The sequence below is a fragment of the Atractosteus spatula genome, chromosome 4 (genome assembly GCF_055471065.1).
Source record: "Atractosteus spatula isolate fAtrSpa1 chromosome 4, fAtrSpa1.hap1, whole genome shotgun sequence".
Taxonomy (NCBI): domain Eukaryota; kingdom Metazoa; phylum Chordata; class Actinopteri; order Semionotiformes; family Lepisosteidae; genus Atractosteus; species Atractosteus spatula.
Window position 1 is genome coordinate 67,433,662 of NC_142709.1, and position 14,579 is coordinate 67,448,240.

General features: G+C 38.4%; 1 protein-coding gene across 6 annotated transcripts in view; it reads right to left on the reverse strand.

The window, feature by feature from the left end:
- dock10 (dedicator of cytokinesis 10) overlaps window positions 1-14,579 on the reverse strand; it is a 104,848-nt gene that overhangs the window by 39,308 nt on the left and 50,961 nt on the right. For all 6 annotated transcript variants that reach the window (XM_088912806.1, XM_088912805.1, XM_088912804.1 and 3 more), the window contains exons 4-14: window positions 10,352-10,434; window positions 7,572-7,644; window positions 6,948-7,073; window positions 6,175-6,309; window positions 3,694-3,877; window positions 2,656-2,741; window positions 2,280-2,363; window positions 2,009-2,164; window positions 1,185-1,403; window positions 958-1,080; window positions 505-587 (exon numbers count right to left, since the gene is read on the reverse strand). In XM_088912806.1, the coding sequence (XP_088768932.1) occupies window positions 505-587; window positions 958-1,080; window positions 1,185-1,403; window positions 2,009-2,164; window positions 2,280-2,363; window positions 2,656-2,741; window positions 3,694-3,877; window positions 6,175-6,309; window positions 6,948-7,073; window positions 7,572-7,644; window positions 10,352-10,434 (1,352 nt within the window). The remainder of the gene's footprint in view (window positions 1-504; window positions 588-957; window positions 1,081-1,184; window positions 1,404-2,008; window positions 2,165-2,279; window positions 2,364-2,655; window positions 2,742-3,693; window positions 3,878-6,174; window positions 6,310-6,947; window positions 7,074-7,571; window positions 7,645-10,351; window positions 10,435-14,579) is intronic.

Sequence of the window (14,579 nt, forward strand, 5' to 3'; positions counted from 1 at the left end):
TCCCCTAAAGGGAAAATAATCAACCTCTACACTCACAGCTTTCACACAGCACTGTTTCAAAGTCCCAGCCATACTCTGACCCCAGAGAAAGTGTAGAGCCTTTCTTCCTCAGGAGCGGTGTACAGTATGTCACTGGAAGGCGTGAGGAACTGCTTTTTCACTGCAGTGTTTTCTCATTAAAGACAGCACCCTTGAGGGAGCGATGAAAGTAAAGGTGGACATAAAAAGTGCAGACAGACTGACTCTGTTTGTGTAGCACGCTTTCTCTCTCTCTGACCTTTTTATGCATTATTAGACCTTTCCAGTCTCCATTCAATATGATATGACAGTTAAGCACTTATAGTTAAAAGTAAAAGTGAAGCTTAAAAGCAAAAGTGTGGCAAGCTAAAACCATTTAAAACATTTATTTTTTAAGTGTATCTATTCATGAGCATAACTAAAGGAGAGGTGCACATCCAGAATTAGACTCTAGTCGTGTAATATATTAGCTTTTTGTAGACTTACCTTATTGACCATGCAAAGGGCATGTGGTATTTGCCAAGCTTGCTACAGAACTGCTTGTTGGACTTTAAGATTTTCTGGACAGTCTGTTAAAACAGGGAGGTTAATTGTCATTTCATCCCTTTTCCACAAACTGATCTGAAGGCATTTATACGGCAACACAAATCTTGCAATTTCCCATTCAAGATTTTCTCACACAGGTATACCACCGTTTCCCCCATACAATGCCATGTTCTAGTTAAAAATGTTAAGTATTAATGTTTTCATATGTACTGTACATAATACCGTTGCATTACATTAGTAACCTATTCTTTCAATACATCCATAATGGCGTCTAAAAACCATAATTCCATAAATGTATAGTTATATAAATTTGAGCTTCTAGTATTGTATCCACTTTAATATGTTATCCACTGTTTAAGCCAAATCCAAATTAGACTGAGCCATTTACTTTACCTTGCTAGAGTCTGTATTCTTGATGTAGGGCTCAGCTCCACTAGTAATGTTTCCCATCAACACCTTTTCGACTCTGGCGACCATCACAGTGTCAATGTGGGTGTCCGTGACCGAGAAAACAGCCTGTATCAAAGAAGAAAGAAAAACGTTAAGCCAAACTAAACGTGTCAGCTATGTATGAATCTGTTTCTGCCTCACATAGCCAGGTTCTTGGATATAAACAGTACCTGTTTAGGATATTGCAGACATTTGTCCAAATTTCCAGTCAGCTGACATTCCTTTGGTCGCTTTTCTCCCGGGGAGCTCATCCCGTTCTCCACCACGGAAGAAGAGCCTACGAGCATCTGCCTCACAACGTCGGGATTCAGGTCCACGTGGAAATCTGCCGAGACCTTGCGGCCGTCCCGCACGTTGAACAGGGCGATGCTGACAAAGAACGGCTCGATCTGCATCCGACCGGGAAAAAAAAACAACAAACATTCGGAATGGGATCTAGAAAAAAAACTGCCCAGGCCATAAGATAACTATAAAGATCTCTGAGATCTCAGTTTTAAAAAATTAAAGTTAAAAAGACTTAAATATTATATATCCTAAAGTATATATTAATACATATCCGTTCATTCATTTTCTTACCACTTCTTCCAATTCAGGGTCACGGGAGAGCCGGAGCCTATCCCAGCAAACAAAGCTCTGGATGGGTCGTGGGACAGACACAAACACAGAAACACGTGCTCCACAAGGGCCGCTTTTCCCAGATGCCAATGAAACTACAACCTTGTTTTTGGACTGTGAGAGGAAACCCACACAGACTCACAAAGACCTTTTCATATTTAGCAGCTCAGATCTGGAACTGAACCCAGGGCTCCAGTGCTGCGAGGCAGCAATGCTCACCACTGCAGCACCGTGCTGCTCGTTTCAACATCAGATTATAAATTACGAAGATAATTCCTCATTTCCAGCATAGGATGTGATCTGTTTTTGATAACTTTAAAACGTGACCCTTGTTCAGCCTTCGAAATTCTGAGGTACAGGACAAATAAATGATGCTTACATTTGTTAATGGTCCATTCTCGTTCTCGGTCACACACCCCTGGAGCGTTAAATTGAGCGAATGGCACGTTATCATCAGTCGTTTTCCAACCTTCTCCTCAAACGGCTTCACAGTGGGCTCATGGGGTGAAAAATCAGATTTCTGGCTCTTGACCACCTTAAAAATAAGCAAAGATGCGATTTCTCTCCTGCATTAGGTTTTACCCCACCATACAAACAAAAACTGCGCTATACGACAAGCCCCCAAACAACAGATGCAAAGGGAAACTTACAGGTATGTCTGGATCCAATGAAAACAAGTTCATGCGGTCCTCTCTGCGCGCCATCTTGACTGTTTCCTCTGTTTCAGTGATGTACTATCGAATAGAAAACATTCAGCAGAAAAATCCATAGTTTTATGAATAAGGTAGAAGGAACATACGCTAAATACATCAAATTGAAGGTTCAATTAACTGCTATAAATAAAAACTTGTTTGTCTATTATAACATAAAGCAAATAATTTATTAACGAGTTTAATTGTCTTGTTCATAAATGAATATCATTTCAAAATATAGGTTGGTTCATTTGACCAGATGTGTAGATGAAAAAATCTCCATAATGGGAACCTGTACTGTATTATGGCATTTCAAAATATCGAGAATACTCACCTTTGCTAGCTCTGGATTTATACTGTTTTCTGACACCTCATCTGTATTCGTCAGAATTGTTTCACTTGATGGAAGATCTACTGAATCTGAAAGAAAAATAAGGAAGGTAATACAGCTGATGCAAAACTGTGCTGAGCTTTTGCACACATGCACTGTATGTTGAAGTTCACAAAACATCTGCGATGGAATATAATACATGTTGGTGGTGACAATAAGCCTTGAACTAGCTGAGTTACTATCTTTCACATTTATGGAATTTTGTAATGTTTAACATCTATATACCATCTATGTTTAGTAATCACAGTATTCAGACTGAAGAAAAGAATGGCTCCAGAGCTAGACTTGGGAATACATTTCGTGTGAGTGAATCATACTTAATGGCTCTTCGGGCAACAGCACAGAGCTGCTGGTGTTCCCTCAAACCGCTGCAGAAAAAATGACACAGGGCAGATCTGAAGCTTTGACTAAATAAAACCCCAATAGGAGATTTTGCTAAAGATGAAACAAGCCTCAGTGTCCACCTGTTTAATGCTCTTATTTGTGTATAAAACATAACACCGACATGTCTGGCTGAAGCAATGAAAGCAATGAACCAAAAACAATTCCTTTAAACTAAAAGCAAACCAGTTACATTCTAAAAATGTAGATCCTGGAGCTACTATAAAGTTTTGACAATGACGAATGATTAAAACCCTGGAGTTACAATGTTTTCTTTCTGAAAAATTATTTATACAATTCTTTCAGTTTCATAAAATTATGCAAGGAGACTTCTCGAGGGACTTCTTAAGCATTCTGCAAATGTAATTTCATGTTACCAAAAAAGCTCTCTGTATTCCTCGCATATGTTAATGCTCAATCATACTTTTTTGTGCAAAACTGAGCTTGAATGAATTCTTTTTTTACTGTTGTAAATGTCGTGCAGCTGGAGAGGGAAGCCGAGGACTCGAAAAGATTAATGTTTGTGTTGATGCTGACTGAATGTAAGGAGCTCACTTCCTGTGCTCACTGCTGTGGTTTGCCTCAGCTCCGATCACTGACCCTGTTTCATGTCTGTGAGGTCCACACTCTTTCTCTCCTGAGTTGGCCCTTCTGGGCTGATCTGCAGGATTCTGTTTAGGGTGCTTATCCAGTCTTCCATGTCCTGCTCGCTCTCGGCTGCCAGGACAAAGTATGTCACATCGTTCATTTTCAGCTCAAAGGCGTATTTCCTCAACTTGTGATTCTGCAAAAAGTGTTAGATTCAAGCGAATAGCATTAGCAGGCTGGAAACATTCATTTAAAACTATTTAAATCTCACAGAAAAAGAAACCACAAACCCTGCGCTGTTTGACAAAATCATATTTTAGCGTTTTGACTTAACTCCAACAACTATACTTTACAATTTAAGTTGTACAAGTACTGTACGTACAGCTACCGTCCAGATGTCAAAACCAAGCTTTTTGTCTTTGAGTACTATAGCACGATGGCCTATTGCAGAAGTCCTAGCCTTTTTATTCTAATGGTATTAACTTGAGTCTGTACTGTAACTATCATCAACCCTAAAAATAATTGACATTTTCAGTGAGATACAGTAGGTATTGGTCGTTTTAAATCCTAGCGACGTGTGATCATGTGAAAAAGATATACATGCTGCAGTCTAAACATAAAAATTGAAAACTTTTTAAATGTGCAATTTTTGAACCCCTTTATATGACAGTGCATTAGTGCCCTTTGATTGTATACAATACCAACACTTAGCAACTTTAGCCATTGAGGGTGCCCTGATTATCATAAAAATACAGGGAAATTGGGAATCATTGCCTGGAAAATTACTTTTTCAAATGTTTTCTTAGAGCTCACATTTGATGTCTGTCAAAGTGTGATTTGCCTTAGCCTTGCTGAAGAAAGGTTAAATGAGTTTACAGCTGTGCTTTGCAAAGCATATTTTCCCGCAGGAAGACTTCATTTTTAACCATCTAAATATCTCACTGAATACACGTTACATTCGTGATTGTTTCTAAAACCTTTTATCACATGCTTCGAGAGTCTTACTTCCTAATAAATTGTTTTTGCTGCTCAGATTTTGCATTCTGCCTGCACGTTTTGTGGTTTCCTGTTCTGTCCTTATTGGAGAGCTTTCTTAAACTTGACCTTTTTCACTAGTTCTCTTTTTCCACCCTGGATTCTTTCATGAAACATACAGTATTTCTCTCCCTGCTAAATACTGTATGTTTAGAATCGTAAAATATTAACTTGCAAAATATAACAACACTTTCAACAATAATACACAAGTGCTGAATGTTTTTTTCTATACAATTTATACCATGTACTGAATAGTGTACAATTCTGTCAATTTCCCTTGCCAAACTAGTGCAAACCCACAAACAGGTAAAACAAACAACAAAATAAAAGTATACAGTATGTTCTTGTAAATGTTCTTGTAAACGACTCAGGGAACTGTCTATACATCATCGCATCACGATGTCACCACACTTGAATTTTAACTACAATAAACCTTCTTTTGTCTTTGGTATCTTTTTTCTTACTAAAATAGCATAGTTGTGCCTAATCATATTGACAAATGTCAAGTGTTGTTTCCTTTTTTGAAACATATTTTTCAAGTATCACAAGCCTGAAGTGGGCAGCTGTGCTGATCTGTGAAAAACAAATCCAAAATATTTAGCATTAAAAATTATCATGTGCTTCTCCCGGCTTGTTTAAAGCTGTTACCTTTCTCAACCTTCAGCACTGTTGAATGCTGGAGTGCCTGAACTCACTTATTCACATTCTACTTTCTGCTTTAGTGGTTGGCTTTGCCACAAGAGTGAAAGGGCATTTCAGACAGAACAAATTGCCTTTGCACGTCTCCCAGCCTTTATCTACAATCAGCTATTCATTTTTCCTATGAAGATGGAAAATGATGAGTAAAATGAAACTGGGCTCATCACAAGTCACACCTTATTGGAAGAGAATCTGGCAGCCCCAACCACAGTGCTTTATGGTTTTAAACAGCTAGATTATACCATCATCAAACTGCCCGTGGAGTCCAGACATTTAGCATTGCTTTCGAAAGAGTTCCATGGAACTCTATTTCTATTTTAAATCAGGAAGCACCTGCTGAGAAGCCTTAAAATAACTATAAATAAAACTAAACTGTCATTCAAAGATGAAAGATATTATCAGATGGAGATGGAAGTTCTGGTTAAAGTGTTAGGTGCTTCATTTGTGAACATCGCTATTCTTTTAAACAAAAGCTGCAGGAGAAGAAAAAATGAACCCGTTCTCAAACAAAAAGCTTACTGATTCATTCTTAAGTAATATGTGTCCAAGACTGTGCTGTTTCTACTGCTGATCCATTTCATGATAACCTGTACAGCAGGGTAAACATGGCAGACAAAAGAGTACTGCCTGGAGGAGGATTTTCAAGATTCAGCTTATGAAAATATTCTGGATATAGAGGTTTTTTAATCTGCTGTCAACATGAAAAATACAAAGAGAAACTGAAGGAGTGGGGACTCAATCATAACTGAGGAAACCTACCTGTACAACTCCAGTGCAAGAATCAAGGAAAATGCATCCTTTTGGCTCCTTGGATATTTTCTCATCTTTGTAAAAATTCATGATGTAGGAATTATCTGTCAGCTGTGTGAGCTGGAAATACCTCCTTTTGAACGACTGCCAGTACAGAAGCACAGAAAGAAGTCACACAAAAGTAGTCTTTCAGTTTTAAGGATGATTAAAGGTGTGTAAAGAGGAACAAAGTATATTACCTGTTCATGTATGGTTCACTTTGACTAGGTATGAGTTTTTGGAGATTCTGAAAGATTGCTTAGTTACCAGTTTAATATCTTATACAAACTAAGGTGTATTAATAAGTCACATATTATAAGACTCACTACAGTAATAATACAGTGGAGGTCAGTGCTCATTACATACTGTACATATTGTATAATGCCTGAGTTTGATACAGTAAAAAGACCTTTGCACAATAGCCTATTGTTGTTTGCCTTTAATTTAAATTACGGGAATGTTTATTTCTTGAGAAGGGGGCCCCAAACCAGAAAAAAAGGTTAACCATCCCTATTCTACTGTGCATTTTTAAATACACTGCAGCATATTGCCAGCATTCATTTCCGATTGTGTTTGTCGTGGAAAGGCTTTCTTCTCTGCACAGCAGCACTGATCAGTTAATCTTACAGTGCATGCTCCCCGCTGTTTGCAGTGGAGGCTGATGCTAGTGACACTGACTCATCCAGCAAGTGCAGGCAGTGCTGTTAAAATTAGCACACAGGCGAGTGGAAATGTCTCCTTACCCTCACAGTGATGCTATTGTTCACAGTGCTGTTGAAATTCCCTTTGTAAAGCCAGCCAGATCTGAAAACTCCAAGTCCTCCTCCACCTCCACCCCCACCTTTTGATGATGACAGGGATGTCGTGTCCTGTGAAGACAACCGTTCTTAACTTCTTGTCTTCAAGGTATGACCTTTCCGTGGACAAAGAAGCTTTCTCCTTGTAATTACAGTGTGAAAAGATCAAACCAGTACAGTAATTTCAGTAGATCTCACAGCTGAGTGATATTTTGCTGTGTAATAATAAAGCCCGAGAATTAGATAAATCTAAACTTTCTAGGCTCTACCTCTAGTTTCAGGAGCAAGCTGGCTTGGACAATAAATATGTATTATTGCATAGTAGTGCTTCAGACAACCTTGATCGGTACAAGACTGTATCTAACAAGTTTCTAACTAGTGCTCATTATACAGTAATGCAGTTTTTGCATTCAACATTATTTCAGTCATCGTTATTCTCAACATGAAAATTTAAACTTAAAGATGGCATTTGGGATAAATTAAGTCATCAACTCAATGGGGGCATGAATTGCCAATTTAGGATTTTGAAGTTCTAAGGAATTTCTATAAATGAGCCATACAGACACTTACTTCATCTTTATCAACATCTTCATGGTCGATTTCAAAGGAGTGTGAAGGAAGCTTTTCTGGTCTGTACAGTTTTCTGCAAAGTAATGAGCAATCAAACGCTGATTATTTCACCAGCTCCTTGTTAGAGACGGAGACATTTTAACTTAAATGAATAATCAGCTTAATGGAATTAAATTAGATGTTTTTTCCAGGACACATAACCATTGTTTGCTTCGTTTACTATATTTTACGTGCAATTTAAATTTTATATGTAACTTGCCTTTTCCTTTTTTCGAAAGCACTACAAAGATACCGTATCTCCACAAAATAAGCTTAGGTTTTATCGCAACCTTGCCTTGTAAATTTGAGAATTATTAATGTTGGACCTAACATTTCTAAGGGAGAAGTAAAAAAAACCCTCCAGATGCATTACATTTCCCCTTAAACAATTACAATCACAATTGTAATGTGTCATGCTTGCCCCTGCTGGAGCACTGTAGAGCACGCTAGCATTTCCACGGTTGCAGGCCATGCCTATATTCTCCGGTTGCCATGGATACGTATCAGACCAGAAGCTTGTTTCACCTGTGGGTATTCATAACCTTCCCCGTCTCAGGTGAAGCAGGCTATTATGCTCTATGCTCTATTACAGCCTAGGCCTGCCTAGTTCCTAGCTGTGTTTGTGTTTTCGTTGGATTCACAATCCTTTTTTCTTCTTTCTTGTGTTGGATTTCCCTTGTGTTCTATTCGGCTGTGAACCTGGACTGCTCTGTTGGACCTCGGCTTTTGAATTTTCCTTGTGTTCATTTCCTGGCTCAGATTGTTTACTTGAATTCATATTTTTTAAATTCCTTTGGCTCTTGGCTACTTTCTCTACTTGGCTACGAACTTTGATTGTTTCTTTCAATCGCGTCTCTAGACTTTGCCTTGTCTGTTCATTACTCCCGCCTACTGCTGGCCTGTGCCTGCTCTTGGGTTCATCTTATGACCCACGGATCACTACTTTATCTCATCTCAAGCAGGGGACATTACATAATTACTAAAGGAAATGAATAATGCATCTGAATAATAATCTACATTCCTATTAACATTTTCTAAAACATTTCACAACTACGTAAGCTAATTGTGGAACAAGCACACATTGAAAATACTAGATAAAGCACAAGATAAAGCACTCCACAGTAAACGGATTTTACCATGCAGTTAATATTAGGGGACTTTATTAATACCACACCCTTTAAAATATAGACTAAAGTAATTTCCTTTCCACAAAGCATATAACAGATTCAAATGGAATTGAAAAAAACAGTTTTTTAAAGCTCTAACAAAGAGTAACATATAAAGAAAATATGAGTAGCCATTACAAACACAGGAGGTGCTTTTAAACTATTTTCTACAGCCTCTCTATAGAGTCTACATTGTCCATGCATCTGATGTCTACTCTCATTGGAGAAACCTCTTCATTTCTTCAAACTAAATCTTGTCTGCAAGGAGTCACCGAAGCCAAACACTTGTCACAGGGCCTGATTTTCCAGCCTGTCAAGAACGGACTTTTCAGATGGTGGTACTTTATTCTTTCCCTTCCAGCCACATTTTCAGAAAGGGAGTACTGTATGGGATTCATAAGACAGAAAGGGTGCTGTTTACTAAGCTCATTCAGATGTGGTCTGAAGATGTTGCTGACATAATGATGTATTTAAGGGCTGGCGCTGCCGAATGAGATAATCTTCTTGTGTTATTTATAGACATTCTTCATCTGGAGACACTCCGAATTCTGCCTGCTGGTCATTTGGATGCCATGAGAGTTGACCGACATCAAGAGGAAGTGACTCCAGGGAGGATCATGAACAACAACTCACTCCTTTTAAAGTTATAGAAGGTGGGATAGGAATGCTTTTGGGTAAGATGACCACTGTATTTGAAAATGTCTACTTCGAGTTTAGATAATAATGTTTTAATAACAATGGATGTTGTTTTTTATTTTTAGAATGCATAAGTTATAAAGTGGCATGTCACCCATCCAGTTTCAAATTGCTTTATCCAATACAGGGTCGTGGGGAAGCTAAAGTCTATCCTGGCAAGCAACAGGCGCCAGGTGGGATACACCCTGGATGGGACGCCAGTCCATCACAGGGCACACACACAGACACACAATCACCCACTCCAGGGCCAGCTTTCCCAGAAGTCAATCAACCTACCAGTATGTGTGAGGTACTGTAACTGGAGCACCTGGCCAAAACCTCTGTGAACACGGGCAGAAATACAAAGCCCATGCAGGTAGACCTCGGGAACTGAACCCAGAGCACCAGCACTGAAAGGCAGCAGTGCTGCATCACAGTTCCACCCATGGCATAGCATTTAAAGTGAATTCTACTCTAAGAATTAAGAATCTAAAACCACGTTGTCTTCTGACGCATCCAAAGAGGGTCCAATAAACACTTCCTGACAAAGCCGTTGTGCCAATAGATTCAACAGGGACCTCTCTGCATGGAGCCAGAGGGGAGTGACGAGATAGTGGAAGGCGAGGGTGATGTCTCCTTGCTGTCAGCTGCCCTTGCTCAATCAGTTGTCATCCAGAGCCATGCAGCTCGTTGGGGAAGTCTCAGCATGGAACAACGGGGATGTGAAGGCTGGGAAACCGATCAGGCTATTCTGATCTTCATTCCATGCTGACTGAGTCAGATACTGTACACAGAGGCCACTGGTGAAGGGAAATAACATCGCCTTCACTAATTTAAGAAAAGCCTTTAAAAACAAAGCACAGATTCAAAATAAGCAAAACAAAAACGGGGGCTGCCTACCTGGGTAATTGCCGATAATCACCAGCATACTCTTCATACTTATAATCTACAACATTCCACTGGGAGTTGAAGTACTTACAGGCCTGCAGAGAACCAAGAAAAGAAAAGAAGGGTTTTGTTGAACAACAAGTTCTTCTCATGTGAGACACTGTTTCTGTCTATACTGTATCTATCAAACTTCAAGCATGGCGTATGTACTGTACCATACAAGTTGTACCCTGTACTGCACAGTTTCTGAAAATAAAAACCTGGAAGAAGTAATGTACTTAATAAACTAAGCCAGAAATTCAGATCTCCAAGCCATTGTAAACTTCCTAATTGATTTATACAGGAGACATTTCTAGATTTCGAAGTTCTATAAAATATAAATGCCGTTCCTGCTGTTATTGATTAGAACTGAAAGGCTTCTGGTAAACATTATACCTTTCTATGGAGTGAATTCCACACTTACTTTAAGCAATAGGTACAGTACTTGTTTATGTTTACAAATAAACTGTTACAAGCCATCTTCATAGTAAAATTTACCACCAAAATAGCTACATTACCATCATAAATAATACTTTGTTACACATTCATATTAGAGTAAAAATACAAACACAACTTGGAAAAACACAAAAAGCGTTCTCATCTGCCAGTCAGACCAGCATGAATATAAAATGATTCAAGCATGTAAATATGCATGAATATTGCACACCCTTTTTGAAATTTAGAAAGACATATACATAAACAAACCAACATTACTGACCTTTTCAATTTTTTAATCTTGCTTAGCAGTTTCTGAAAATCTATTATATTTATTTATAAAAGTTGTCATCATGCAGAGTATTACATTTTTATGGTGCTCTATAATTACAGAGGTTTTAAACTCACTGCAGCATTGCTGAGCAAAAATAAAAATACACCAGTCCTCCTAGAATAATATCCAAAACCCAGAAGTTTTGCATTGGGGGAAACATATTTATATATACTGTACAGTACCACCATCAATTGTGAGAAACAATTGTCTGAAGTCATTGGACCTACTGTAAATAAACTCAAACTGAAACCTAAACGAGCGTGTGTATCTCATAATGAGGCTTATTAGAAGCATAATCTGGACTACTTAACTGTAGCTTTCATTAAAAAAGAGATAAATGTAAAACAGAGATTAACACTAAGTCTGAGATTCTACATAAGAATTTAGCAGACCTATTAGATACAGTGCAATGTCAATGATTTAGTCTGATAATTTCATTATTACCTGAGCCTTAAGCCTTAAAGGATGCCATCCTTTATGAGGTTTTCTGTATTTTGAGTGTGACGTTCAATGTATTAAAAAGCTGCTCTAAATCTTTCTTGCAGTGTTCTGTTAATAGTTTAATTTTAACAACACACAGAGAACGCTAAAAACAATATTGATTTTTAAAAATGTTAATTAGAAAAAAAACTTTGTTACTTCTTCTCCAAATACTCAGATTGTCAGTCTGTCATCCAAGGGAAAATGTAGGAGCCATGCAAGCAAGACTGCACATTAGTAATTACCAGAATAAACAAGCCTGTCATTCTTCATTTAGCTGGAAAACTATCATAGTCTCAGTGTGAGAAAAGAACTTAGTGAGGTTAAGGCACTGAAAAGAAAAAACAAATGCCTGCAGCTGTACTAACCACTTCCCCAATGGGTACATTCCTCACATTCTCGTTTCACTGCAGTCTGGGAGCATAATGTGCTTTTTCATTTCTTTTTATGCGAATAAAGAAACATCAACCAATCCGTGCAGTTAGGGGTGTCCCCTTTGGGTCACAGTAATGTGGTGACATACCTAGTTAGTTTCACAGTGTGCAATTTACTTCATCACACTTTAATATAAAAAGGCCCTCTGTCAACGTTACAATACAGATCTGAAGTGGGTTATTCAGTGGGAGAGAAGTGCTCAATGATGTCCTCCAATTTAACAGTAATGATTTTTCCACAAAAGCACATCAGCAAAGAGGCCAAAATAATTTCACAATTTCTAAGTGCTTTAGATTGCCAATTAGAAAGCCAAAGTACTGTATGTTAATTCGTCTAAAGCCTATTCCACAAACACAATTCTTTATTTTCTGCATCATGAATAAAATCTCCTAGTTAGTTTACCCAACACCAGTGGTAGTGTGATTTCTCATCATGCTGAGACTCATCACAAGACTACCGCTTTATTCATCACAATACTAACAACACCAAATCAATTAATTAGGGGATGAAAATGGAGCTATTTCAGCTAAACACTGCAGCAAAACAAGACGCTAGCAGCTACTGACGTATGCAAGCAGCTAAATTCATCACAGGCTCTGCATGTTTACTAGGTTGTTTGAATTCACACACAAAATGTCAGATTCTGCTTTTTCTAAACAGGAAGGGGAAACTCAGAGCCCTGAAGTGTGGAAAGGAATTACAGCACTGAGGTTTTGTTTGGCAGTTTGTTGTTTTAATGGTTCATCATGATAAATATCCATATTACCACTGGAGCCAAACCAGGTCTACTACTGTTTGATGTCATGCAGTTAAAGTGTTTTTCACCACAATCTGTATAAAATAGCAAATTAACATGTTGATGTTCAGAAAACATAACGATAGTTGTTCGATACTATGTTTTTTATACTATACTACTATATAATGCCCCAGCTTTTCCTTAAAGTAAAGATCAAAACAGAATTTATAACCAAAGTTTAGGAGCAAGGCAAACCCTAATTCCCACCAACCAATTACAGGTTAAGAGATCATATATGGACTCAGCGTTCTTTGCTCAAGCATCACTCCAACAATCCCACTACCACCACCAATGTGGTAACCCCCCACATCCTATAGGAAAGTTCTGACTACCTCATACACGTGAGCAGGCTGCAGTAATTTTTAACAATACAAGCAAAATCAGAACAAACCAGTGCTAATAATAACCTGCCGCAGGTCCATGCTAAAGCAGTAAGAATCACATATAAAACTCAGTTTCAACTTTCAGTAGTAGTCACACCAATAAGATCTATTGTAATTCTCTGCCTTAGAAAAGTACATTAAGAAGCACTTGATTCCAATCGATACTAAACTGGGGGGGGGGGGGGGGGCAATGATGCTGTTTTACGGTGGGGTGGGGGGGGGGCAATGATGCTGTTTTACCAAGGATGTACTTTACATGAGCGCAGTACTAATGGTATTGTTTCACCGTGGCCAGTGGTGACAGGCTGAACCTGGAATGACATTTTCTTGTTATATCAAGGAAATTATTCAAGGCAATGTCTAAGTATAAAGTTCATTTCTGAGCTATTTGACACTGAACAATATTTTTAACGTAAGAGTTATTACAGACAATGTAAGACATCAAAAACATTAATTGCTTACTTTATCTCTTATAATTTGAAAGAAATAATCTTTAGTGATGTGAATTGTTCTCAGCTAACAATGTCAAATAGCGCTCACTATGGAGTATATCAGTATGCTCTTCAGAATTTGTCAGCGATTCTAGGTAAGTCAATACACTCAGCAAATTCTTGGAAAATCACAGAGAAGCTGCAAGGCAAACAGTTTTTATCAAAGTTGGATAGAAACACCACTCTAAGCATTGACATATCAGAAATGGGAGGTTTAATAAGATTTGAGAAGCCACTATGCTCCAGAAGACTCTGAAGATGTCTAGGACAGTGTTTATGAATCAATAACAGTACAGGTACAGGTTCAGGCTCATTCCATGCTGAACGGTAAAGAAAAGAAAACACATTTTGGCTGTGGAGCCTTCTTCAGGTATGAGATCCATAAGCAGGCTCCACAGCGAAACACTGTGTTTCTTTTCCTTATGTTTCAGCATGGAATGAATCTTTACCTGCTCCTTTGCAGCCTCTGCATGCTCATGCAGCTCCCTTCTCAAGAGCTTAGGAATGGTGTGTTCTGTATTTGGCAAAGGTATGATCCTTGATCCTCAGTTCAGAAAGACATATGAACATAGCAGACAGACTGTACAGATATGGGTGGCTAATGACAGGACAGGCACGGTGAAAATAATTCTGCTGCAAAATCCAAATTTCCTTGTGGGAAGGTAATTATTTTGCACTGCATTCTGTATAAGATATGCAAAGTATCCAATGAACACAGTTTAGGAGCCATAAATACATTAATAATGTTCACCATGAGCATCAGGCTGTTTAACATCTGCTTTCCCAGTGGGAGAACAGACCTGCAGGAGAGTACGGAGATGAAAGTGAACTAGCTAGAAGACAGAGG